General features: G+C 44.8%; 1 protein-coding gene across 10 annotated transcripts; it reads right to left on the reverse strand.

Annotated features, from left to right (window-relative positions):
* On the reverse strand, positions 1–27,343 carry ERMARD (ER membrane associated RNA degradation). 10 transcript variants are annotated; one of them, XR_009702802.1, is made up of 19 exons: positions 27,309–27,343; positions 24,227–24,395; positions 22,731–22,870; positions 21,662–21,763; positions 21,281–21,370; positions 19,211–19,308; positions 18,629–18,765; positions 17,244–17,460; positions 16,306–16,408; positions 12,730–12,759; positions 11,979–12,047; positions 10,427–10,600; positions 7,941–8,027; positions 6,303–6,379; positions 5,617–5,742; positions 5,084–5,302; positions 4,076–4,189; positions 2,658–2,896; positions 1–575 (listed from the first exon to the last, which is right to left on the reverse strand). XR_009702802.1 is itself a non-coding variant. In XM_061206799.1 (18 exons), exons 1-18 carry the CDS (start codon positions 27,312–27,314, stop codon positions 2,716–2,718), a joined length of 2,034 nt encoding a protein of 677 aa, XP_061062782.1. In that variant the 5' UTR covers positions 27,315–27,343; the 3' UTR covers positions 2,522–2,715. The 10 variants fall into 10 exon arrangements, 9 of the variants coding, with proteins under 9 accessions (XP_061062782.1, XP_061062781.1, XP_061062780.1 ...); XM_061206799.1 differs by lacking the exon at positions 1–575 and having other exon boundaries at positions 2,522–2,896; positions 7,941–8,024; positions 17,346–17,460; XM_061206798.1 differs by lacking the exon at positions 1–575 and having other exon boundaries at positions 2,522–2,896; positions 17,346–17,460.
* Positions 27,344–27,426: the final 83 nt, after the last annotated feature.

Genomic DNA, 27,426 nt, shown 5'->3' on the forward strand with positions numbered 1-27,426 from the left:
TCGAAGCCCAGACCAAGACCGGCGAGAGTCCTGGGCAGGACAGGAGATCGTCTTGGGGCAGGATGGACGGAAAACTGACGGCGAAGTGACGGCCGAACGTGCCTCTGAGTTGCCAGCACCGGCGTCTGGGGTGTGGGTGTTGAGCCTTCGCGGAGGCTCTTGCTGAGCGGGCGCGGCCTGTGCGGGGCTGGGGCTGAGCCACGAACAGGCCCACAGCACAGACCCAAGGGTTCTGGGACACAACCATGACAGTAACTCTCCTAGCTGCCCTCCGGACCCGTGTACCGGCTAGAAGCCCGGCTCCCCCGAGGCTCCTAGTTTCCTCGTGACCGAGACGGTGGGAGGTGTCGTCTGAGCCGCCGCGGCATCGGGTCGGCGCCTGCTGGAGCATCTCCTTCTGAAACCGCAGACGCCCTCGCAGGACCAGGCTGCGCACGTTCCAAGGCCCAGGTCAGAGACAAAAGGCTCTCATGCCCACGCCTCCTCGCCGTGTGCCCACAGGCTTCAGGAGAGCTTCCCACGGCCGGCTGCCCCAAGTACGAGTTGTTTATTTCTGCAAAATCCACTGACACCACCTAAAGGAGAAAGTTGTAGTTGTTACAGCCTCAAGGGCAGCCCCCCACTGTCTCGGGGGGCAGGTCAAGCGCCGGGAAGGACCCATGGCCGTGAGGGTGGGTCTTCACGGAGGAAGCAACTGGTAAGTGTGGCCAGGTGGTCAGGGGCCTGGAAGCAAGGAGACCGGAAGTCGAGGGCCAGAGGTATCAGAGTGGTTCGTGGGTGTGAGGAGGAGCTGAGTGCACAGCATGCTGACGTCTGTCCCACGAGCGCGCCCACCGCTGGCGTCAGGTGACACGGTGACCTGACTGTGGACGTCAGCGACCCCCACCCCCCATCACCACGGCGCAGAAGCCTCATCCGCTGGGTGGCTCTCCCGGCACCACTTCCAAGACCTCAGCACGCGCTCCAGCCCTGCGAGCAGCCCCTGGAGGAAGTGGTGGAGACGGGGACACCTGGGGCTGCTGTCCACCCGACAGGCACCCTCCTCTCTGAGCCACCAGGACACATGGTCGATCAAGGAAGCAGGTGAGGGGGGAGCAGCCCTGTGACCCCCTCGGAGCCACGGCTTGTGGGAAGGCTAGGCCCCCAAGGCAGCCCTTACACAGATGGACTGAGGGCGCGCCCACAGCGCCGGCCTTGCGCCAGGGAACCAAAGAACCGAGAGGGGCCGACTGTAATGGGGGTGACCGCCCCCCACGCCCCTGGGGACAGGGCTGCTGCCACAGGCGGGGACTTGGGGGCCCATGGGAAAGGATGCCCATTTCCAGGGATAAAAGTCAACAGAAAACTAGTTACCAAAACTAGGAAGATTTCTAGCGGGAAAGCCCTTTCAGGAATGAGTTTTGGGTCAATCTACCAGGTGAAGACCCACAACCAACAGAGGTGGGCAGCTGAGGGCAAAGGAACGCGATGAGCTGCAGAGCAGCAGCATTTAACACGAGCTTCCGCCAGCCTAGCGGCCGCTGGGCTCCACACATCCTGCACTGGCTTGGTGATAGTACAGGTCGGTCCGTTTTCCCCCTTGCCCGTTGCAGCGCCAACACCAGGAGGGTTAGGAGTGGGTAAGCCTTCGAGCCCACAGCCAGGAGGCCGTGACCGACCACAGGAGCACCCCCTCCAGAGGTGGACACCCGACGTGGGCGTCTGGCACCACATCAGGCAGAAGCAGCTCGCACTGTCTTTCCCACAAGTTCACTTTACGGAGGGGCTGCAGGTACTGGGCTGGTGAAGCGACAGACGGAACACGGATGGCTGTTGTCACACGGCCCCACCTCCCCCACGGCGGCCTCCACGCTTATCTCTGACAGCTGAGAAGCCAGAACAGGCCGTGGGAAGTCCTTCCTGGGAGGCCAGACCTGCCAGCAAGGCTGGAGGAGGCCGTGCATCACGGCAGGTGGGTGCAGCCGAGCACACACAGACTGGGGTTGGGGGCAGCCCTGCAGGGGTTCCTGGAGAACCACAGCCTTGCTGCTGCCACCTAAGCGGACGAGGAGCTTCCTGCAGTGGCCACCCAGGCCACCTCCTGCGAGGGCTGACCCGGCTCTTCCGGCTGCAGCCCTGGCCCTCACTCCTCTGCCTTCCTGGTTCCTGCACTAAACCCACCAAACGTGGAAACCCGGGGACGTGCTGACCGTTAGGCTTGCTGCCCAGCGCCTTCCAGGAGCTGTTCCTCCCCAACCCTCTCCCTCGAGATCTGAATCATATCAACCTTACTCTCAGCTCCAGGGACAAGGGTGACCAGCTCAAGTCCTCCCTTTACGCCCCAGTGGCCGGTCCAGGAGTAGACGTCCACCCAGCCTGACTGGTGAGTGCAGGGCAGGGTCTTGGCCACAGCCATCGTTTCAAGGTCAGGCCTGTGGCCAGTAAGATGAAGCTGCCCATTCCTAGGTGACACCTGGGTGAGAAAAATCTCTCCTCTGGACAGCATGCATTGGGAGATGAGGCCCAAAACTGCTACGGCCATTTGGTTCCCAGGGATTCAGCCTGAGGTTCACACCAACAACTTGCGAAAAGCAAATCAGGAAACTGCAGAGCAACGGACCTTGTGCCCTGATCAAGCAGTACCTGGAATCCACCCTGCCTTTGGATTTTCAACTCACATGCTGTGAAGTCTACTCAGGTCGGGTTTTCTGATAGATCCCAAAGCATCCTGACTTATTAGACTACTTTACTCGTGGATTTCTTGGCTAAATGTATTAACATTTGTTTCTTCCCACTAAAAGTCCAAATTTTCAACAAGGCCGCCTGTGTGAGATTGACAGCTTCATCCCACTTGTTCTTGTCTTGGCTGGTGTAAGCCGCCAGGTTCTCTGTGTACTGCAAGATGGACTTTAAGAACCTGTTTAAAAGAAAGAAATCAATTTCTTTATCTATTCCCTTGTAAAATGCAATAATGATTTAAAGGTATCCCCCTTTTGAAATTACAACTAAAGTTCTGTAGTTAATTTTTGTCTGTGGATTCAAGAAAAAGAAATACATTCAAAACAGAAACGAGAGAATACAAATTGGATGAAGGAGAAGAACGCCGAACTAGAGTGTCACTGGAGGGGGTGGACGCCCAGACTCCACACAGCTCACACACCCTCCATCTTTCTCTCCCAAATCCACATACGACGGATGCTCTTAGCTGATGGGACTCGGTTCCAGAAAGGACCTTAGAGGCCGTCTGGACCACACTCACGCGTAATAAACCCACAGGACACAGGACCTCGGGGGCTGTGCCTCCTGTTCCCACCCTGATAACCAGCCTCACCCGCCCTGACGGAGAGAGGGGCTACCCCTTCAAAGGAGACACGTCCCACCTGGAGCAGCTATTGCTGTTGAAAGGCTTTTCCTGAAAGATAATTCGTCAGAAAGTTCACAGGGGAATTACCTCTGACTGATGGGAAGAAGTGCCATTTTCAGATTTTCCGAGTTCTCCTCAAAGTTTCCCAAGTAGCCTAAAATTTTCTCCAACTATGAATTTTTGAAATTTTCACACTTAGGGAGAAGTTAAAAGAATAATACGATGAAAATCCACAGACCCTTTGTCTAGAGGCATAGCTTTCACTTAGGGTGATTTTGCCCCCAGAGGACTGTGGCAACATCTGAGCCGTTTTTAGTCGTCACAACTGGGGGCTACTGGCGTCTAGTGGGTGGAGGACACCACCCTACAGTACCCGGGGCGGCCCCGCGGCAGAGACAGTCCACGGTTTTGAGCCGCGGCCTGGCCCCAGGCATCCGCACAGCTGCCCGAGACGGTGGCAGCCTCTCCAGCTTCCTCCCGATAACACTGTCTGGACATTATTCTTACACCAGAGGGAGGAATTCCAAAATCATTCACATGTAAATCACATTAAATTTTCCGAAACGTGTCAGTTTTAAAGGCTCACAAATTTGCACTGAAGTCCACAGAGAAGAACAGTTCAGGACCAGACTGTGGGGTTGAAAAAAATCACCAAGAAAATAACCAATAGGAGTGAACATGATTCAGAATTACCAAAACACAGCTTTGTCTTCTGTAAGTGAGGACACTGACCTTAGATACTGCTGATATTCTGAAGTATTTTTCCCAAGAACCACATGAATGTTGACCAATTCCAGCGCAATCAGCAATAAAATCAGGTAAAGCATAGGAGACAGAAGCTTAATACTAAAAATAGATAAAGTAAGTTAAAAGTTAATAAACGTAAGTATTTATCACCTTTATAAGGAGAAAAATGTTTCACCTAACCACTCCTTCTTTCAAAAGTCTTTAAATCCAAACTTCTCAAAAGAACACTCTTGGGTGGACGGCCGTTTTTCCAGTGGCCGTGAGCCCCGGCCCCTGCAGGCTGTGCGGGATGCCCCCCAACCTTGGGCCTGAGCTCCTCGCCTGGTTCTGAGCCCACAGGCGCCCTGCCTGCTCTGAGGACCAGGCTCCACCGCTCGGCACCCGGTCCCTCCACCCGGCTCCTGTTCCCTTTGCCCAGCGGCGGCTCCTTTCTTACAAGTCAACGTTCAGCAAAGGGCTCTCCCAAGAGGAGAAACACAAATGGCTTAAACATGAGAATGGGTTCCACGTCTCTGGGACCAAATTCCAGTTAAAGTCAGACTCCAGTCTTCCCGGGAGGAATTTTAAAATATATCCCGTTTTAGGGAAGGATGTGATGTCACAGCATCATCTCATCAACCGCCGGTGAGGGTGTAAACTGGATGTAACCTTCCGAAAGCAAAGGAATACTTACTAAAAGCTTCAAAACCACAGATACCATTCAACCCAAAAATTCTAGGAATTTGTCCAAAATGGTAATTTCGTGAGGATGTAGCACATTCTAAAATACACAACGCTGGCATCCCCAGGTAAATCTGCTGTTTTATTTTAAATCCAAATATTCATTCGGGTCCGTAGAACCCATATCCCAAAATTATAAATGGTATTTTAAAGTGACACATATGTAACTTTTCCTGAAAGTAAGTATTTCTCTGAAGTCAGGGGTAGAAGTGTACCCAGAGGTCAAGAGCTGCCCAGAAGAGTTCCTCTAAACGAGACCCGCGAGCCGCGCACCTGTGAACCAGGCGCAGGTAGTTCCGCCGCTGCCGGGAGCGCAGGCTCCTGTCCTCCCACTGCCGGCGCCTCAGCTCCGCGCAGGCGGCCACCTGGCCACACACACGGCGGCAGTGGGCGCCGATCTTCCGGAGCACGGCCAGCACCTCCAGGACGGCTCTGGGGCAGAAGAGGGTCCGGACAGGGATGCTGCAGAGCTCACGGAGCAGCTGGGGCCACCTGCAGGGCAGAGCGAGAGTCCCGAGGGCCTATGGTCGCCGGTCCTCCGCGGCCTGCACACCTGCCGCGGCCTCCAACGCGGTCTCGGTTTCCTGCTGCAATCGTTACACTGGGCGGGTGTTGATGGTGAGAACAGATCGTGTGTTGTAACGTCCGTCAGACAGACCAACGCACGCACCATCAGGGCTTATCTAGTAATTCCTCCTGGGACACAGTGGGATTCTAACACTACCTTCAACGTGTAAGACTTCAAACACAGAACACTGCGAAGTCGGCGACCCCAGTATACTTCACCCAGGATCCCCTGAACGTACTTCTCAGGAGGAAGGTGCTCCCAGTCGTGAGGAACGCGGTGGGCCCCGGGCACATGGCGACACAGCTCAGCCATGATTTCTGTGATTAAAGAGTGGCAGGCATTTATTTCAGAATTACCTTCTGATCTGAAAAACAGAAAACATTTAAAGATACATGACAATGAGCAAGAGGCCTAATTAGTGCCAGTGCAGAACAATATTTATTTCAGTGGTTCACTGAGCAAAGCACTCCATCTGCAACTTGCTTTCCCCAAAAATAAAATGAAAAAGCCACCATCAGAGGGAGAGGTAAAAATAAACGACACAACACACTGTGGGCGATGCACGTGCTGTCAGAAGATGCCGTGACCCGCGAGAGTCCTCCCTAGAGCTGACTCTGCAGTGTGTCCACGCCCACTCCTCTCCTGAGCTTCAGACCCGCTGTCACACCGTCCACTAACCATTTCTGCCAGATGCCACCCTCCTCCCCACGAGGCCTGCCTCTCGTCCCTGTGCCCTTGGTCTCTGCAAACAGTTCTCCCCCGACCGTGGCCCTGAACCCCCAGTCTTGGCCCTCCAGTCACCAAGACCTAGCAACCCCTCCTTGGGAGCTGTTTCCCGACGGGCTTGCCAGAGAAAAAAAATCGTTCAGAGGCTGACGTTCTCGGACCCCCGCGAGGCCTGCGTGACTTGGGGGGGGCACTCACCGCTGAGCCTCCCTTTCGGATCCTTCAGGCAAAGGCAGCAGAGGCCAAACTCCGATGCTCCTCTCACAGCTCAGCACCTGACAGGACAATGTACAACTGCTTTTCAAGACTTTTAAATAATGTTCTACAAAATATGTTTTTAAGTTGTTACAGATGTTGTCATCACTTCCAAGAAAAGACATATCTGTAAAACTGTTACAGATGCCACACTTTAAAACTCGGTGATGGGTCTGTTACTCGATCAAATCAGGTAAAGGGAGGCAGGTGAAATATGGGATTCCAAGGAAGTGTCCAAAAGTCTTCTGACGCCTCCTGGTGAGAGTTGGTCCGTGTCCCCGCCCCTGGTCGGGGCCAGCCGTGGCGAATGGCCGTGGCCTTGAGAACACAGGGAGAAGCAGGTCGGAGACGGGCCCCTCCCCTCGTCCCCAACTCCGCTCGGGTGCAGCTGGCCGAGCACCCAGCACAGACTTCCACTCCTCAGATGGGTTCCTGCCCGGCAGAGCCCGTCCCAAATTTATGACCCACAAAAGCACAAGCAAATTAAGTGGTTGTTGTTGATGCCACCAAACGAGGTACTTTGTTATGCAGCTGATACCCCGAGCAGTGGACTTCGAAAGAACAGGATGCAAGACTGGCTGCAGAATAAAAGGTGACTAAATCACATGCGGCAGGAGTACGATGCCACGGAAAAGGTGAAGGTGCAAAACGCCCACTGTGGGGAAAGGAAGGGGCGTCGACCAGGGACCTGGAAGCAGCAGCCAAGGAGCAGGAAGCCTGGCTCCCCAAAGCTTCTCTTCCTTCCAGAACCTTCCCTCCTTCGTTGAAGCCTCCCTCCCTGAACGCTTCTGGGTCCTCCTTCTAACGGCTTTTGTTCTGGAAGCTCGGAATCACGATGGGCAGACAGTGCGATGCGAGTGGATAAAGGTACCAGGGCAGCCTGACGCGCCATCGCAAACAGGACCCGCTGACACAGGAACTCAGGCTGATTCCTTCCCTCAAACAGCAAGGACAGAACGCCGCTGGATTCTGCTCCTGCACATCTGCTGATAACCCCCTCCTACCTGATGCTACTCAGGACCTGTCTTCTCCAGGCTCGGCTTCTCCCCAGCGCCATTGCAAATCTCCCCAATCCATTCTGTGCTGATTTTACAGCTTCCTTTTAGAATTTCTCAGTTAGCAACTATCATGGTTATTATATTCTTGGAGACGACCCCATTTTTGCCCCCTCGTACCGCCTACCATACAGAAAATAAAGTCCCTAAGCTACTCGCCAAATTGTAACTTCCTGGTAGAAATGCTTAAGAAAGTTTGTTGCTTGCTTGTTTACTTTACAGGTTAACAAAGGCTGGCCTCATAAAGCTGGCGTCCCTCACCACCGAAAAGCAACACCTATGACCGGTCCCAGGTTAACAGCACTCAGCCACCCATCAAGTACCAAGAACGCCGAGGACACAAACTCCACCACAGCCCTAACTGCTGGACCTTAGAAAGACACAGTGGCTTGGCCAAGGCCATGCGTCCAGGAGGCGCACAGGCTACAAAGCCAGGTCCGCGAACTTGCAGCCCGGCTGGACAAGGCCGGCCTGTACCTCTCAAATCTCTGCGACAGCTGACCTGCACACGCCCCTCCCCACACACCTGCTTTTTAAGCTGAGAAACGGGATGGCAGCGAGCGCTGTAGGCTTCTGCAACACTCACCAGTGCTCTCACTGCTGCTTTTTCCTGCTTTAGAGAAAACAGACAATTGTTACTACAACTTCTGGTCAGGCTTCTACTTTTCTTCTATTGCATCTTAGGACATTTAAGAGTCCCGATTTCCAATTAGCTTCCTTCACATAATTCTCTCAGCTAAAAGAAAGCAAGACTCTTCATTAAAATAGGTCTAACATAGTAGTCAAACCATAACCAACAAAATTTTTAAATGAGGCTGATTAACAATGATAAATTACAAAGGCCACTCTGTCCACAATGCAGCAAAACAAGAAATAAATGGGGGAAAAAAAGATGCCAAACAATTGGAAAATGTAAGAGATTCTCCTAAAAAACTAGGACATAAGAATTTAAACATTAAAAATCAATATAACTAAAAGAGGATTACATACTATAAACACTCAATTGCCAAACATACATTTTTAAAAGAGTAAAAATAACATTATTTACAGCTGACACATCTGTATAACTGGAAAACCCAAGTTGGCGGACTATTACAAAGTCAGTGAGTTGAGAGTGGACAAATTTAATACACAAAAGTCAAGAGCTTTCCTACGTATAAGCAGTAACTACCTAGAACTCTCAATAGCACAAAACAACTCATATAGTTAGTCGTTACTTGGAGAAGAGACGCACTCAACTTTCACTCACGCAGATACCTACACGGGTGCTACACGGAGCAGAGAGAAACCAGCCCTCACTGTGTGGTGAACGTCCAGCGGGGTCGCCAGGACTCACACCTGAAGTCAGTGACGAGCTGGCAGCCACCACAGCACACACGGCTTCTCCCCTTAGACAGGAACCCCAGGAGGGCCTCAGAGCACAGTGGTGACACATGGGGGCCACACCCCTCCCAGGGGCTCAGGGGAGCAGTGGGGGTGGCAGAGGAGGGGGACGCAGATCTGGGGCATCAGCTTGAGGTAGAGGATTGAACGTGGAGAGTGAAGAGTGGGGACTGGCCTGTGTCAGGGGACAATGTTCAATCTTGCAAAAATGTCAATTATCCCCACATGAGTCCATCAGGAGCCCATTCCTGTGGGCTGGTTGGTTGGGCTTGGGCTTTGTGTTTATTTTAACTACACAGGTTCACTGGAATAATAACAATTAGAGAAGAGGCAGGACAATTCTGAAGAAGAAGAGGGGTGGGAAAGTAATCTCTCAGATATCAAACTGTATCATGAAGCTTAGTAAAGACGGGCAGAGAGAGTCCAGGTCTGGAGTCCAGTGCACACAGTATAGAGATATTTATTCTCTAAATGGTGTTCGGCCAACTTGCAAGCAATTTGTTAAAAAAAGAAAAGAAGTACAGCTAGATTCTCTAACTCACTCCCAGGTGAAATAAATTCCAGCTGGATCAATAGATGTAAATGAGGAAAAAAGCTATAAAACTATACAGGAAAACATGTGAATACATTTATAATTTTGGAAAGCAAAGGGTCTTTTAAGAACGACTTCAAATGCATAAGTCAGAGAGCAAAAACATCAAAACCTAAAGACCAGTAACAAGCAACACATACTCTGAAAATGGCAAATAAGGCTAATAAACCAGTGAGGAAAATGAAACTGAATAAAACAGAGCAAAGACGTTAACAGGAAGTTCACAAAAGAATTTCAGCATCATGGTTAGACATTTTCCACAGCAGAGAAAATTCTAAATCACCCATCAATGAAGGACAGCTTAGACAAATAATGACACATTGATAAGATGGGGTATCAAGCAGCTGAGATAGAGTAAGGTAGAACAAAGTTGCCAAAAATAAACTGTTAATGAAATGCTAGTTACAAAACAGAGTATGTCCTGCTTTGGAACCCACACTGCAGGCTCATGGAAAGATGTGGAAGCAGAGACACCCAGCTACTGACAGCAGTCACCTCTGGGAGAAGGGATTCCTGAGAACTTTCACTTTTTGTATTAATTTTTCTATCCTGTTGGAATTTTGAAACAAATTTTACCATAATTGTTACATGTACAGTCTGAAAAAAAGATTAAAATGTAACTAACAATCTAACCTAAATTATTTCTTTTAAAATATAAAAGAATTACAGTTTATTGACAAATGCAAATATTCTACTCTCTCATTTAATAGTCCTCTGTAAATTTTTCCAATTTATTTAGTTAATACTGTTTTATACTTTGTTCTCTGGTTTGCAATATCCCATCACTGTTAAAAACACAAGCAAATGTATGCTTAGGAAGTAGGGTGAATTATTTTAGGTGAGATCAAGTAATATTGATTGATTTGTTACAGACAAGACCTGTACACATGCACACATGTTCAGATGGAGGCACACTGTACTCATATAAATTAAAACAAAAGATGATTAAAATATAATTAATTACATTTGAAAATAAACTACATTCCTTCATAACTTAATGATAGTGAATCTAATTAATTTTCTTTCCTACACATTACCTTAAACACTGATAATAGATCTTCATCAATAAATCTGAGTAAAAGTACAAAGGAAAACGCAAGCAACTGATTGGCTGCTTCTTTCGGAAATTCAGGTAAACTGATTTCCCCATGGCTTAAACGATCTCTTAGACGGGGACCTTCCTGATGGTTCAGGAAATCCCAGAGAAATTCCTATCAAAAAAAGGACACAGAAAATATTTGGTTAGTGTTCTCAGCAGAAAGAAGGAAAGTCCGAAGGCCCAGAAAGGGCAAGCCCGAAACATCTGAGGAGCTGCAATGTTCATTACAGAAAAGTGAGCCTGAAAAAGAAAGTCATTCAAGGTCACACAACGGAAAAGTATCAAGTTACGATAGTCCCTGGGATCTCTTGGCTTTATCACTGCTCTCGACTACCTCAGGCAGGACTGCACCCCACTAGCTCAGGACGGCCCTGAGGAAACCCCGTCCTCGGTAACTGCGCCCCACCACCTCAGGCAGGACTCCCCCTGAGGGAGCCCTGTTGTCTGTAACTGTACCTCCTGCTCCTCAGGCAGGATATCCTGGGGAGCCCTGTTTCTGTACCTGCTCCTTGGCTGACTGATAAGAACCTAAGAAGTTTGTAGAACTCTCCACCAGGGCTACAGAACTGCTTGCATGGCTCCAGTGCTTAGTAGAAGCACCCTTTCTCATTCTCACCCTCCTGAAAAATGAGAACTGAGTTGACCACATTTGGAAGCCAACTTTCCAATCAATAAAAGAATCCACTGCTGTGCTCTTGCAAGGACAACACCATTTTTCTTTCCCCTCATGGTTCTCCTTCTTACATGTCCTCTCTCACATCACTTGTTTACTTTTGAAGCCCTATGAAGACACTGCTTCTTTCTTAATGGCAGAAATCCAAGGACTCTTCCACAACGTAGAGGAAATTGAGTCAGAAAGCCCAATTTGCTGACCCAGGCAAATTGCTGATGGACAAACAGAATTAGACAAACTAGTTCAATCATCCTAATTTCCTGAAGGCAGAAAGGATGCCCAGAGAGCGTATGGAATCTGCCTAGTGTCACACAGCCGGAACTGGAACCGAGGTTGCTAACTCCCAGTTAAAAGGAGAAAATATGAAAATTCTATTTACAGTCCAAAGTAGTCACTGCAATAACTTCATAAAATACAAAACTGTGATAAATAGAAAATGGCTCTAAATAACTACCTTCTCATCCAACACTCTGTCTTACTAGTCGCATCTGACTTTGCTGTCATTCACGAAGCAGATGCAGTCCCTGCTACCAGTGCAATACAAAACCCACAAATTCAAATATTGCTCAGAATCAGGTCAGCTAAGTCATCAGGCCTTAGGAGAAGGACATTTAAACAAAAAGCATGAAGCACAGTACCTGAGCTGGGCTCAGAGCCAGCAAATGACAGTTGCACAGACAATGAAGTTCAGACATGGGAATGCTTCAGAAGCATTTCTTATGGGCACGTCACAAGCCAAAATTAACATCATTTTTGAGAAGTGCTAATCACATCCATAAATAAAAGGACGTTAGATTGTAAATGCCTAATACTTTACCATTGCAGGCTCTCCAAGGAAAAGAGGAAGTTGATTGATTTTACCATCATTCAAGTGTTTTGCCAATATCTAGAACACCAAAAAGAAGTAAGCTGATTAACTGGTACACATACAGAACTTTCAGTGTCAAAAGATATTGTACATTTGGTATGACATGCTGTGTAAGTCCAAAGCAGATTAAATGAAATAAGGACAGTCTTAAGAACGTAGCAACCACCTGTTCAGAAAAGGTTTTCTCAACCAATACAATGACTTTAAGAAGATATATATATGTATTCTTAATTGTATGTGTTTATGTATATTTACATGTATATAGGTGTGTATATGTGTGTTTATGTATATTCATGTATATATGTGTGTGTGTGCATTTATGTGCATATGTATGTATATGTGTATTTATGTGTGTTTATGTGTAGTGTGTGTATACAGGTATACGTGTATATGTGTGTTTATGTGTATTTGCAAACACTGTGTATGTGTATATGTATATATGTGTGTATATATGTATATATGTATGTTATGGCCTTTCCATAACTTTAGAAACTAGGTTAATAAGACTGGGTCTCAATTAGTCTGAAAACTATATTCAACATTATCATCCCCTTTTTCTTTTTTCTTTTTTTTTTTTGCTTATATGACTATCAACATTTTCCTGTAAGCATATGAATTATGGCTGATCTTTAATTTTAATTTTAATTTTAAAAGAATACAATGTTTTATTTGTTTCAAAATACCCTATAAGATTACTTACCTCATCAAAGGTAGTATAAAGAGCTGTTGACTTCAGAAAAGGAAATAAAAGAAATAATTAAAGCAAAATACAAGTAGTGTGACACTATTCAAAGCAGGAAAAAATTCTAGCACAGGGCCACAAATATGAAACCTTCTTTTGTAAATAAATCTTTATCTAGCAACACTTTGGGAAGAATGTCATTGACAACATAAACACAATATAAAAGACATGAAAATACAGCAACCCTGGCGGTTTAGCCGTGTTAGAATACTGCTCTCACAAGTACTGTAGCTCAGATACTTTTTTTTTTTTTCTTTTCTGTTGAGAAATGTTTTTTTATTGTTCATGGACTACTGATCACAGACAGAAAACATCTGGCTTATTTGTGACTTCAATCATTAGCTCCACATTTTAGGTTAATGCCAATATTTGAGAATCAGGCCTGAGTGAAAGCAGTAATAAATACTGGATAGAAATGACAATAAAAGTCAGAAGTATCATAGTCCAGATTTCCAGAGGTCTGATCTAAATCAGCATATCTCAGTTAAGGGGTCTTTATGATCTTATAGATTTGAATTTAAAGTTTGTAATTGGGTTTAAGGACTTGATAAGAAAACAGCATTTTTATTTTGCAAATTAAGGGTAAAATGGCTGTTCAATTTCTTCATACAAACTGGGCTTTTAAAGCATACATTTGACTAGCATACTTAAATATTTTACCCTCCAAGCATTTTTTTTCTCTTTTTTTTTTTAAACATCTTTCAGACACTTCTAACACTTATGATGCCACAACTTCACAAATCACTACTCACACAGAGCACTTCTACTGATGGCTGGTATTTGTGTGCAAGTGAGCACAACTGAATATTTTCTCCAACAAATAACCTTTGTTTTTCATGCTTCTTGGTGTAATTAGCCCAGACTTTATAGACACGGCTCGGGGCCAGGCTGCCTCAGCACTCTAATCCCATCTTCCACACCTTCTACAAGTGAAACCCTGAGCACCTCCATGCTCAGGTTTCTCTGCAAAACTGGAAGTGAGGAATGCCCATCTCAAAGGCTGCTGGGGAATTCAGTAGGATTTTACACACTGTGTGTCAAAATCAGTATTTTGTGGAAGTCAAGTGCTCAAGAAATGTGTTATACTTATTAATGCTTATTTACATATTTTCATTTTAATATAATCAAATACTCCTGAACATTTATTACTGTGCAGATGACTCTAAAGCCCATGTATTGCTGACCCTAAAATTTTTTCCAAGCTCTATTCTAAATACTCAATTGCCTACTAAATATCCCCACTACTTCCTCAAAAAAGCTGAACTTTTCATTCATCTCCATAAACGATGTGAATTAACTTCTACCTTTTTTTTTTTCTGCCACGCCGTGCAGCTTGCGGGATCTTAGTTCCCTGACCAGGGATCGAAGCCGGGCCACGGCAGAGAAATTGCGTAGTCCTAACCACTGGACTGCCAGAGAATGCCCAACTTCTACCTTATTTTATCGAGTTGGTATAAATGTCTTATCTCTCACCCCTAATACACACAAGCTTCTAAAAGTCACTAGGTCTTTGCTCATCTTCATATCCTGCAGTGATTCTGAAGAGACCTTATGCCATAACAAGTATTCAATAAATAATTATAGCATTTGCACAGCACTTTATAATTTTCATGTATGTATTGCTTTGTAAATAAATTGATGCTATGTTTATTCTGGATAAAAGCCTGGGCTAAAATTTAAGATATTCTTCGATAAACTACATCCTCTGTAGAAACAGTCACACTATTTATTTGTGCAGTGAAATGACAACTAAATAACCAAATTCATGACACCACAGAGCCGTGCAGTGACTGGTCATGTTACCATGAAGTCAATTCTAAGAGCACTCGAGTGAGAGCTGTGACAACTGGGGCTCTAGTTTCTGCTGGAAGACCCAGGCTTCACTCAACACTGGACTGGGCAGAGCCTACATGAAAGGTACCGGGTGTGGGCACCAGCGGACATAAATATGGATGACCCACTCCAAAGGGGCCTACACCAGAGAGCTCTACAAAAATGCACATAAGGCAAAGCGGAACTGCCTCAAGATAAGACAGAAAGAGAACGCAGAGAAAAGCAGCTGTTAGATCTGAGTAGATGTGGCTCTGGGAGGTCACCACTGTGGCCGGGAGTGGTCAGGCAGGGGACAGTGGGCAAAGTGAGAGGAAAGACACGCATGTTCAGGAACTGGCAAGGAGCTTAAATTATGCTGGGGAATCAGAGGGAAAACAAACTGGAGAAAGGCTGAGGCCAGACTCTGACACCCTTACAAGCCATGCAGAAGCGTGAGCCTTGCAGGCAGGCGCTGGGAGCCATGGAAGGTTTCTAAGCAGAGGAAACCATAAAAGACACAGGAATACTCGTGAGTTTAGAAAATAATTAGTGGCAGTGTGAGAATGGATTAGAGAAGGAGAATCATCAAGACTTGTGGGAGATGAGTTACCAGATGAGTGTGATGGGGAGCCAGGTGAGGCCTCAGCACTGAAGGACCACAAGACAAATCAGGGGTAGAACCGATCAGCAGGGCAGGTCCATGAGGAGAATGGAGTGCAGGCAGAGCATATGATGGTGCTAAAGCTTGGTGCAGAGCAATTCAGAGGATAAGGATAATAAGGAATACCAGAGAACAAATTTGTGGAAGAAAAAATTTGCTTTTCTGAAATAAAGTAAATTTGAGATGCTGGGGAAAACTCATATGAAGATATTCAACAAACAGGTGCAAACCTAACTCAGGAGATCAAAGAACCGTGAGTTAGAGACAATGCCTTGGAGACTGCTGGAACTTAATGCTATAAATTGCCCTCTTGGCACTGCTTTAGCTGCATCAACAACTTTTGCCATGTTGTGCTTTCATTTTTATGAGTTTCAAAGTATTTACTAATTGGTGTTGCTCCCACACAGGTAACAGCTTAAGGCATGGTATTATGTGAGGTCTCCCAAGGAATAAATATAAAGAGAGTACAGGGTTGAGAACAGAATTCTGAGGAATGCCTATATAAAGGGGCAAAAAGAGGAAGCTGAACTAGTGAAAGAAACAAGAATACCAAGTATGGTAGATGCTGCTGTTTGTCCCATAATATATATTCTCCCTTTCCCCTACCTAATGGATTCTCCCATAGCTAACTAGGCCCATGGCCACCCAGAGACATCGCTAAGCCTCCCTGGCAGTTTCGGCCAAAAGGAAGCAGTATCCTTCGAGAAGGGCATGCTGTAGACCACCCACGGCCCACCTCATGGGGTTACAATAGTACACCAGTAAATATGGCTACAGAGAAAACATAAGCATCAACTCATTTTATGACACCATTAGGTTTAAAAGACTACTTGGAAATATGACAGAACCCTCAAAGACAATCACAAATAAAATAAATATATAACATATAAAATCACAATAGGAAGCCACAAAAAATGACAGTCAAGCCTTCCAAAGAAAGTTCTTAGCTAAAAAATTCATTTAACAATAAGCAAAAATATGATATTAAAAACTTTTAATTAGGCACAGAAAAATGTCAATACAGCAACAACAGTCACCATCAACCATTTAAAGCAGTGTACCTCAGCAGTCAGAAGTCTCTTTGGACATTTGTTAACTGTGGCAAAAACTTTCCTAAGTCCAGTCTCTAGTTGCACCAATAACAAGATGGCACAGTCAGCAAACCTGTGAAATTGAAGGAAATAAGCAAAACTTCACGTTTTCAAAGTAAACACTGGCACCAACACCATAATAAGGGTGCTGTATTCCAGATACTACCAATATGTGTCCAAAGCAAGGAGGAGTGACATTACTCACTAATATGAGAAACAAAAACAGAATCGAAGTCTCATTAGACTAGTTACTGTAAAACTATTTTCTAGTGTTTTAATGTATGATGAAACATTTTTAGCAGCTGCAGTAGAATAAAGTGTCATCAAAGATCTGCTAAACTTGTTTCATCACTTCTAAAAAATACTCAGAAACCAGGATTTCAGTGGGTTCTCAAGGTATCCAATCAAATGTACAGATGAGGATAAGGTAACTTGAAAGGAAGTAAAGACCACTGACCTCCTGATGCTTACTCTCCTGGGCTTGCTCCCCAGGGAATACAGAGACAAACTGACATCTTCTTTCTCTCATGATTCTCTAACATTGGACACCATGTTTCAGTCACAATAAGAACTCAAAAAAATATTAATAAGTTGATTCTGAAAAATAATTATCAGGGAGTTCCCTAGTGGCCTAGTGGCTAGGATTCCGGGCTTTCACTGCTGTGGCTCGGGTTCAATCCCTGATGGGGGAACTGAAATCCCAGAAGCTGCACAGTGCAGCCAAAAAAATTTTTTTTAATTTTTAAATAAAAATAAATTTATTAGTTAAATAAAAATAATTATCTTTATTAATTGTACAAAAACTGTACAAAAAATAATGTTTAAAACACAGTTACAAGATGCCTTTTAGTTAATTATATGAAGATATTCTATGCTTGGGTCTGCCCTTGAGTCAGTCCCGCTCCTACCTGCTCCAAGTCCAACAGCGACAAAGCAGGAAGGTTAGGGTTTTAAGAAGGCCTGGCCTCCAAGCTGCCAATGACCACTTTGTAATGCCACACTTCAGGTACCTGTTTGACTTGAAGTTGATTAATGCAACTTCCCAATATGGCAACATGATTTTTAGTATAAAAGTGGATTTCTTCATCACTTCTTCTAATACTGAAAGTACCTCATAAGTAACATCTGTAAAAATAGCAAATATTTTTAAGCACAACCACACTAATCAACTGGAAAAAAGGTGTGAACACACTTAGGGAGTGATGCCGCTGAGCCGGCCCCTTCAGGAAGATAAACCGTGGGCCCTGGGCAGCGTGCCACCTAAGCGTGAGACCACCTGAACTAGGGCCAGGGTTGCAGGTGACCACAGGCACCCTTGGAAAAAGGGAACGTGGGCAACTACATCTCTTTAGTGATTTAAGCTACAACAACTTTGAGTAGAGAAGTTCAGGGTCAACAAGCTGACCACACTGACCAAGAAAATTAAATATATCTTCAGAAGATACAGGAACCAAGTGTGAACCCAAAGGTAAACTATGGACTTAAGGTGATTATGACTTGTCAATGTAGGTTTATCCTTGGTAAAAAATGTACCCTCTGGTGGGAGATGTTGATAATGGGGGAGGCTGTGCATGGGGGGGTGTGAACGGGAAATCCCCGCACCTCCCTCTTGATGTTGCTGTAAACTTAGAGCTGCTCTACAAAAATAAAGTCTTAAAGAATATATACATTATTGGCTGTCACCTGACTACCAGAAGGATCCATGATACAGAAAGGCTACGACTGCCGGGACCAAGATGGTCTGTACTGTTCCCTCCAGGATTAACGTCAGCAAATACAGACACAACACTTCAGCCAAGGTGGAAAAGAATGAGCCTGGAGCAAACACATGGTTTAATTGCTCTTTCAAAGTCCTGTGTCCCCCAACCCCACTAATTTGGTAAATGGCTTTCTCATGAAAACGAAAGATGATATAGGAGAACATTTATACTACTGGTACTTTTGGCATAATGATTATGAGTACAAAGGCACGAGAGCTAAAAGGAGAAGGGAAAGTGCGTTACAAACTGGTCCAAAGCCATTTGTATGCCAACATATCTGCACGATGAACTAACTTTATCATTAACATTGAGTCACGTAGCCGTGGCCCTCAGACAACGCTGGGGGCACTGTGGGAAGAGGTAAAGGTTGATGTGGCCAAATTTAAGAGGTTCTTCATGAAACTTTCAAAGGCATCTTGCCCCTGGGGAATAACTATTCCACCTACAGAGTTCAAGTCTCAATGCTATTTAATAACTCTATAAATATCTTTACAGAGATATATTCAGGGAAAAATGTGGCATGTGGTACTTACCAGGGAAAACGATCAAATCCTCTAAGCTCGTAAGAGTTATGAAAGGTCGATGTGCCAATGTGAACTTAGTTTGTTGAAGGTAACCCTTTAGTAGTTGACCCAATCCTGCTGTCAACAATATCATCATTGAACAGTATCTAGTGGAAAATACCATAGAGATCCATTAGACAAATGAACTCAGCACACATATAAAAAGCTCTACTTTCAAAAAAAAAAAGTTTAAAATTAAGAAAATAAAATAGCATTAAATTGCAGAAAACTCCATGGGCTGTGGGGATGGAGCTCTGCAGTGGTCAGGAGGACCAGTGACGTCTCAGAAACCTGTGAGCTTGAACCTTGGGTCTCCCACGCACCAGGGCGCTGTGCCCGTCACCACCTGCGCTTCTGGGGCGCAAGTCAGTGAAATCATAACCCTATCACCACGCCAGTCATTCTGCCACTAACATTCAGTTTTATCTTCAAAATCCTGTCCCCAAACTCTCATTCTTCTCAAAATACATCTTTCCTCGATGTGAAATTCAAAATAAAACAAACTCTTAAGTATATCAAAAAAGAGAGAGAATCCCTCCCCCAGTACCTTACTTTGGAGGAATCTCCTGAGGTGCCGCAAAGCCGTGCCACAGGACGTTGCGAAGGTTGAGTCCGCACGGAGAGCCCACGAAGACCTTGAGCACGTCCATCTAGGTGGTGAGGGGGCAGATCACCGGGTCACTGAGTAAACCAATACAACACTGGGATTATGTGAGCTCTCTTCTTGGAATTAATGGAACCAACGGTATACAGTAATGATAACAATAATAATAGACCAACACTTGCTGAGCATTCAACATGTCAGACACATTTTGTGTTTATTTGTTACTCACTCACCCTCAGGACAACCTCTGAGGAAAGTACTATTATTCCCACTATGCAGAAGAGAAAAATATAAACAAAGAGAGGTGAGACCAAGGTTTCAGAGGCCACAAAGCCACAAAGGGGGATGAGATCCCACCCAGGCTACACTGCTTTCATACCATACATCAACATGGCCAGTATCTAGATAAAATAAAACAGAAAGAGATAAACAGAAACTCCACAGTGAGCAGCGTGTGCTCGTGATAAAACACAGAGGGCAGTGACGAGGAGCCAGACCACAGAGGCTCCAGCTTCTTCTCTGACTTGAAGCTCACCGTTCACCTGCTCTGTCCCTCCATCTACAAACCAAAGACCCTCCCAATACAAGGACCCTGCTTATCAAACTGCAATAATTCTACCTTTCCATGGGCTACCTCTGGGTCTGGAGCGCCACACCTTAGAGGAGATTCAGAAGAACGGAAGCCGTTTAGAGACAAAAAGAACTCAACCCCACGTCATACGAAAGAAGAGCTGAGCCTCCAGGAGACTCAGGAGAGGACAGAAGCTGTCTTCACACAACTTAAAGGCTTGCTGAGAAGAGGAGACAGATGCATTCTGGATTTCCCTCGAAGGGCAGGAAGTTATAAAGAGGGGTTTCAACTCAATGTCAAAAAGCTTGACAGCCGGTCCTTCGATGCTATTCTGGGAAGTCTTGGCTCTCACACTAATTTTAAATACTGTACTCTTAACTTAATTAAATGTTAATGACTATAATATTAATAATTTAATATTGTTTTAAATTTAGTATTATTTTAAATTAATTGTTCATACCATCTGGGCAATCAGAAATATATATGCCAACGAACTAGGAAAATTATCTGGGAGCTAAAAAGGCTGCGGGTAGGCAAAAGGCTCACTGCACAACACAGGCAGGAAACAAAGAGCAGAAGAAAACGACGGAACTTAAGAATTCAGCGTGACACCAAGCAGTCTGCACTTCCCTCCACACCCTCCGCCAAAGAAAACAATCCTTAAGCTGACAAGGGGTAAGGAACCACCGTAAGAGTGGGAAAGCTCTACTGACAACAGATTTCTTAATGTCTTGTTTGTAGTGTCCTCCCGGCTTGGCACTACCCTGGCTTCCTCCTTCACCTCAGCCCAGCCTTATTCAGTTGCCTGAAGGTTATTCACTGGTCTTAAACGATCTTGATCATGTGGCCTCTAGAAGGTTTGAAAACGTACATAGCTCTGCACGTTTTTTAATTGGCATCTAAATTTTTTTTCCACGGTAAGTTTGAACAGCTGCAAAAGGTATAATTTCTCGCATGTTAAAAATATTGATTTTTTTAAATAATAAAACTATAATATCACTCTTTAAAGGGTTAAAATTTTATTCTAGAATAAGTTAGTATTATCATTTATAACTTGCAGAATTAGTATTATAATTAATACGTAATCAGTGGATCAAAAGACTTCAAATTGCTCATTTGCCTGGCCCCCCAGAGGTTATTATATCAGAGGCTATCCCACCAGAGATCATCACATCAAAGGTTACCACTACACCTGAGGCTCTTACACCTGAGGCCCTCACACCAGCAGTCATCACACCAGAGGCTATTATCAAACCACATTAACACTCAGGACAAGAGGGAGGTGTGTCTTTTGGCTGGAAAGGGGATGTGGGAAAGGAAAATATGCTTGAATCACTGAAATTAATTTTTTCCTAACAGAGCATCAATTTTTGAGGAACAGAAGTACAGCTAACATCAACTGTTTTGCGCTGTGTCTACTCCATCAGGTTTAGGTGAACAAGCTTACCACAGACTGCCCAAAGACTTGAGCGAGCTCCTCAGATGCAATCAGATCTCTTAAAAGAAAGGGGCATTCCTTCCCAATCAGTAAATACACCTAAAATTCAAACAAATATTGTGTAACAATCGTATTATGAGTCAGATGATGTTAACAAAAAAATCGCCCATAAAGCAAGCGTCTGTACAAATGACAGGACAAAAGTACCGAAGACACTGCCGTTTTTGATCTCATAATCATTCAAAAAGAAAAATACTTTAAAAATCTGTGCTAAGTGATTGTATAGGAAAACAATACTTAAAATCAAGAAATCTGGGCGAAACTGCAAAACAGGTTAATGTTCTTTCTGATACTTTACTGGACCAACAACGAAAGAGTCCTCACACTTACGTCAGCCAGGGCTCGCTCCAGACATGATGTCAGCTTCATTAAGCTAAGAGAAATAGCAAGAGATTGAAGACTTCCCAAGGCATCAAACATTTCAGGAAATAACTGTTTAGAATAAGACATATGTTAGAATTCGTGTTCAGTAAGTATTATTTCTCAAAGGCACAGTTCTATTAATGGAGTTCAAACCTCTAATGATTTCAATTGGCATATTTTAATGACTTTTTTGGTATAGGTAAACATTTTCTATATAAATATAACAATATCCAAAGAATCAAGAGAGATGTTTAACTCCTTAGATGTTCAATATCTAAGGAGTTTTTGGAAAGTTCTTTATTTATTTAAATGCTTATTAAAAGCAATAAATCTGGCATAATTGTAAATTGAAAGGTCAAATATTTTGACCTACATCTTATTTCCCATTTTGATTAGTTCTTAAAAATAGATAAACATAAGGCAGCTCACCCTGCCACTTAAGGGAGCTACTACACAGGGAAAAGGGAACACCCTTCCACCCTACATTAGGAAATCCAAAGTATTTTAGAATTAGACTCTTTTATAGTTACTGCTCTACTGTAATCATTTAATGTTCCAAGTGAAATGGTTGGTTTGAACCAACCACCAAACCAACCATCAAGCCATCCAAAACAAGGTTTGGGCCCCAAGCTACTCCTCTTCCCTTCTATTCGCCCTCAACAAGCCAAGCATCCCCACCTCCGATCTCCCGGTCCCACCGTCTCAAGAACACCTTACTACCGGTCTGTAAGGTCTTTCTTTTTTTCTGGAGCTGTCCATTTTTCTCTGTCCCAGGACCAGCACCCATGCACCAAACTACGTCCCTGAACCCCAATCCTGACACTGCATCCAAAAACTTCCTTTGGTCAAAGGATGTCTCTCAGCTCAGGCTTTGCGGGCTTTGCAAACAGCTCCAACTTTGCCTTGCAACACTCAAGCCTTCTTACAGCCGAGGGCCCAGAGGATGGAGGAGACCCCTTTAAAATCAGCAAGTAATAAGGGCCTCTAAAGTGGAATCTGCAGTCTTTTATTTCTAAAGGTTGTTCAAAAGCCAAACCTCTGGAACACCTGTCCACTGGAGCCCCGGTGAATATCGCGTTTCAAACTGCCCCTTGGTCAGAGACGACAAATGTAAGTGGACAGCCTGGCACACAGGGCCCAGCAGCCTCACGCTTCCCCCGTAATCCAGACCCTGGGCTTCAAGGATAAGAAAGCAAGTTAGTACCACAGCTCCACATCGTGTGATGCAAATGCCTAAATCATCAAAGAAAAAGGGTTTTAATTATGAAATTTCCATAAAGTTGGCAACCAGTTTATAATTGAACTTACAATAAAGATACTCATGTTGTTGAAAATAAGTTACATAGTGTTCATCTGATTATAAAAGAAAAACTCTCATTAGCGAGTTTGAAAAATACAGAAAGGTTCAAAGAAGAGAACAAACATTTTTTCATTTTTTCAATCTCTTTATCTGTATATAAGTTTGTACAAAATCAGCTTCATGTTGTTATATAAAATATTTTAACTTGACTTTTTAATGTAACATTATTAGACTAGGAGATTTCCAATGACATTATTAATAATAATTATTATTAATTATTTTGGAACGTATTTAGAATATGAATTTTTGGTTTTGTTTTTTTGATAAGTTTTGGTTGAACATTCACATGGTTCACGACCAAAAAATATAAAAGGGTGAAAGTCTCCCTCCTGCCACCAGTTCTCCTTCCTATAGCAGCTACTGTTATAAATTCCTTGGGTGTATTTAGAAATATTTATACATACACAAGCAAATAATACAAATATGTGTTCCTCCTACATTTTCACTCAGCCATACAGTTCAGAGAGATTTCTGGATCAGAAAGATGGGCCTCCTCACTCTTTTTCACCACTGCATAATATTCCCTTGCAGGCTTTTTTTTTTTTTTTTTTTTCATAATTTACTTAATCAATCCACTACCGCTTGACATTTGGCTATTTCCAATGTTTTTTCTTTCTTTCTTTCTTTTTCTATTACAGAATGCTGCAGTAACTTGGCACAAACACACGTTCATACCTGTGACTGGGCCTGTCTTGTATGTTCCTGGATGGAACTGCTGGGCCACAGCACATTCGCTTATAATTTTTACAATTATTATTATTTTTCCCAACCCACATCCCTACTTCAAAAGACATACAAGAATGCCTGGAAGACATTTAAAATAATTGCATGTATCACTGGTCATTCTATACCCTTAATTCATATGACTTCTATCTTCTTCCCTCTTCCACCTGGATCACGGGCCGTGAGCTGAGAGCCCCTCAGCCCTCACTGCCTCCCGACCCCTTCCTTCTCACACCTGGTTTTCAGAGTCCAGCTTTCCCTTAACTCTCCTATGCTTCTCTGGCCTCATTCCCTCTTTCCACACCGATTCCTTTTCTCTTTCAAATTAAGCCTGTACTATAACATCTCCTGACCCAAAAAGCAATGAGCAGAGAGGGAAATTTTACAGGTCAAGACATTTTAAATGCAACAGTATTGACGGGCGTTTGGGCTTCAGAGAAAGTACAAACCTGATTCTGTATAAACCACACAGTCTGTAATTGTCGTCCAGCATACTTCACCATTTTGAGTTACAATACTACTGATATCGCAATTTTCTCTGGCTTCAAACCCGAGTTTACAAATCATATCATACACTGAAGGAGAAAGACACGTGGTAATAGGATCCTCTATTAATATCTGAAATATAAAACATAAAACACACTGTTTAACAGGAAGTAAAAATTAATTTTAGTATGTATTTAAGTCACATGAAAATTCTATTCTGTCTGTTCTGAGTATATTCTATTCTGAGTATAGAATATACTCAGGTATAGCTACTGTGTTAACACACTTTCTGAATGCCATGAGAACTATACGATTAAAACATTGTGATTAAATGTTAACTAAAGATTACTTATGCAAATATTTCCAAATAAATGTTTAAACATTTTAAATTACTTTATTAATCATAGTATTTAAGAATTTACAGAAGCTCAGTATATTTTATGGATAGTGCCTTATTCCTTTCAGCATTCCTTTGCTATCCCAAAGTTATCAAAATAAGCATTTTTAATGAGGGGTGGGAAAACAGAAAATCAAGCATAATGAGTTAAAAGAGAAGCAAAAAGCATAACTCTGACTCCCTATATGGTGTAAAAAGCAGCAAACCACACTGCTTTTCCATGAAGGATTAAATAAAACCAAATTTTCATAATTTTCCCGACATTACACGAAGCTCATCTTATAAACCTGCAAAGAGATCACATTCTAGGTCTAAAACTGACCTGGGGTCTTTATGTGATGTATCAAGTTCAGGGGTCTCTGTGTTCTAACATCAGTACCTGCTGGCAGCTCCCTGATTTGGAAGCCAGCCAGCCTAAGTTCCTCCATCCTGGTCAGCATCACCCTGTTATCCTGTCCCCAGAGGCTTCACTTCCCCCTCTCAGGCCTGGTTGTCAAGCAATCCTTTCAGGCCCTAGCAGGTGAGGTGCTGCCCGAGAGACTCGTGTGGAATATTCAGTGGTCCTCTGGGACACCTGCTCAGCCAGTCGGTGCACACCCCTAGGAGCACTGCGGGACGGCGGGGGGTGAGGGGACTTGCTCCCGCCGCCTGCAGCCTGGGGCTTCCTGTGCGCTTCCTATTCCTTTGAGCACTGCCCTGTAGCAGCAGCTGAACTCAGTCTGCAGTCTTCCCGACACCTGTAGGCCCAGCTTTACCACCGAACGCCCACCACAGACACAACACCATGCGTCAGTGCCTTCCCTTCAGAACTCTGCTTCCCAGACTTGCCAGGCCCTTACACGTAGCTGGGCAGCTCAGTTTCCTGCTTAGACCCCTGAGTTTCAGCCATGCAGGGGCACTCCTCTAAGTTTCTAAGCTTTAAAATTCCGACCACTTCCCTTAGCTCCCTCAGTCCTAGGGGGAGTGACTGCTTCCCGCAGCTGCCGTGTCCACAATACTACTTGCAGAGATCTCTTTTTATCCTTTCAGATAACTAGTTAACAATTTTTACCTAGTTAACTCTTTATATCAAATTATCTTAGTGCAAAAACTAGTGTGGTTTGTCTCTGGACTAACACAGAAATATAACTCTAAAAGGTCACATTCGCATCAAAAGGGACTCCTTGCATTTTTAAAAAGGATTCGAACTCTAAAGGAATGAGCTGTAGTTCTGGAGTGACAGGTGACAGGCAGAAATGATATTTCTGCACAAAAGCCCATCTACTCTACTAGCAAAGTGGGCCCTGGATTTGGCACCTGAAGTTGTAAAAAGGGTCTCTTTTGGTTGTAGACACTGGATCAACACAGTTGTCCCTCAGACTCAACCAAACAGTAAGATCTTAGAGCACAGAGACCACGTCTTATACAACATTGTATCCCCAGGACACAGCATAGACCCTGGCACACAATAAATGAAAAGTAAGAGTTACATGAATGATTGGCTCCTCCTACCCTGAGCTGCAATACACCCCTCCAAGTCTCCAAGACCTTCAGATCTTGAGGTCTTGAGGAAGGGCTATATTCTACCCCTACCAAGACACATACAATTCTACAAGGTGGCTTCTATGTTAACTTTTAAGCCCATACTCTGTTAGGCAATAAAATCCAACCTCAAATCAACAAACATTAGATGCTGCAATGCTCTGATTGTCACTCATGACAATAAATACATCATCCTGTGTATTACGCTCAGGAACATGCCCGTCCCCCACTAGAAGCCAGAAACCCTGCATGTTTGTGTGCATGTGTGTGCACCTCCCACGCCATTTTTGATACTTCAGTGTCTTGTCCAGAGCAGCATGGGGTAGTGCAAACGGCCTGTGCTTGAGAGCTGGAATGATCTGAGTTTAAATCCTTCCTCAGACTCTTTACCTCTTGCCTTGAAAACGTTACTTAACATACCTGAGGCTTTTAACTGTAAAACGGTGCAAAATATTATCACCTTCTCTGGTTGCAGTAATTAGAGATAATACTTGAAAAGCACCTAGCACATAGTACTCAGAAAGTAGCAGCTAGGGCTAAAACTGCTGACAGATGACTGACATTGAACTCCCTGAGACAGGAATGTAAGTAAAATCCTTATTTTGAGGCAACCCCACTGAATCCGATCTACGGTCAGTTAATGAGACCCTTGTGATTTAGTTTTACGTTATCAAAATGGCCTAAAAATGTCCAATGTAATTCTGACTTGCAAATGTATGCCAGAGGTGAGTATTCCTACACACACTTCCCACACTGCCCAGGGTACCACCTAGCGAAAACTTCCATTAGGGGCGAAGGCCAGTCAGAACAAAAACTATAACCAATGGCGCGTTGTGCGTGCACGCCCCCGGCCCCGGTGAACAGAGCCTCCACACGCGCGCAGGGCGTCCCCTCGGCCCCCACACCACGTCCTCGCGAACTGCAGCCGGGACCTCGGGCCCCAGGAACGACGTGGGGTCGAACGGCGCCAAGAAGCAGGAGGGCGGGGCGGGACGCGTCCAGCAGGCGCCCACCCAGCGCAGGCACGGCCGCCCTCCTCCGCCGCGGCACCGGCTGCGGCCCGGACGGCGCTTCCCGCGCCGCACCCCGAAGGGCGCGCTCAGGAGAACCGGTGACACCAACTTTACCTCCATGACTTACGGCTCCCGGCCGCGGCGCCGAGGGATGACGCAAGCCACGCCACGCCACGTCACGTCACGGCCCTCCCTGCGGCGCACTTCCGGCTTCCGCGGCGCAGGCGCGAGC

The sequence above is a fragment of the Eubalaena glacialis genome, chromosome 12 (assembly GCF_028564815.1).
Source record: "Eubalaena glacialis isolate mEubGla1 chromosome 12, mEubGla1.1.hap2.+ XY, whole genome shotgun sequence".
Lineage (NCBI taxonomy): Eukaryota > Metazoa > Chordata > Mammalia > Artiodactyla > Balaenidae > Eubalaena > Eubalaena glacialis.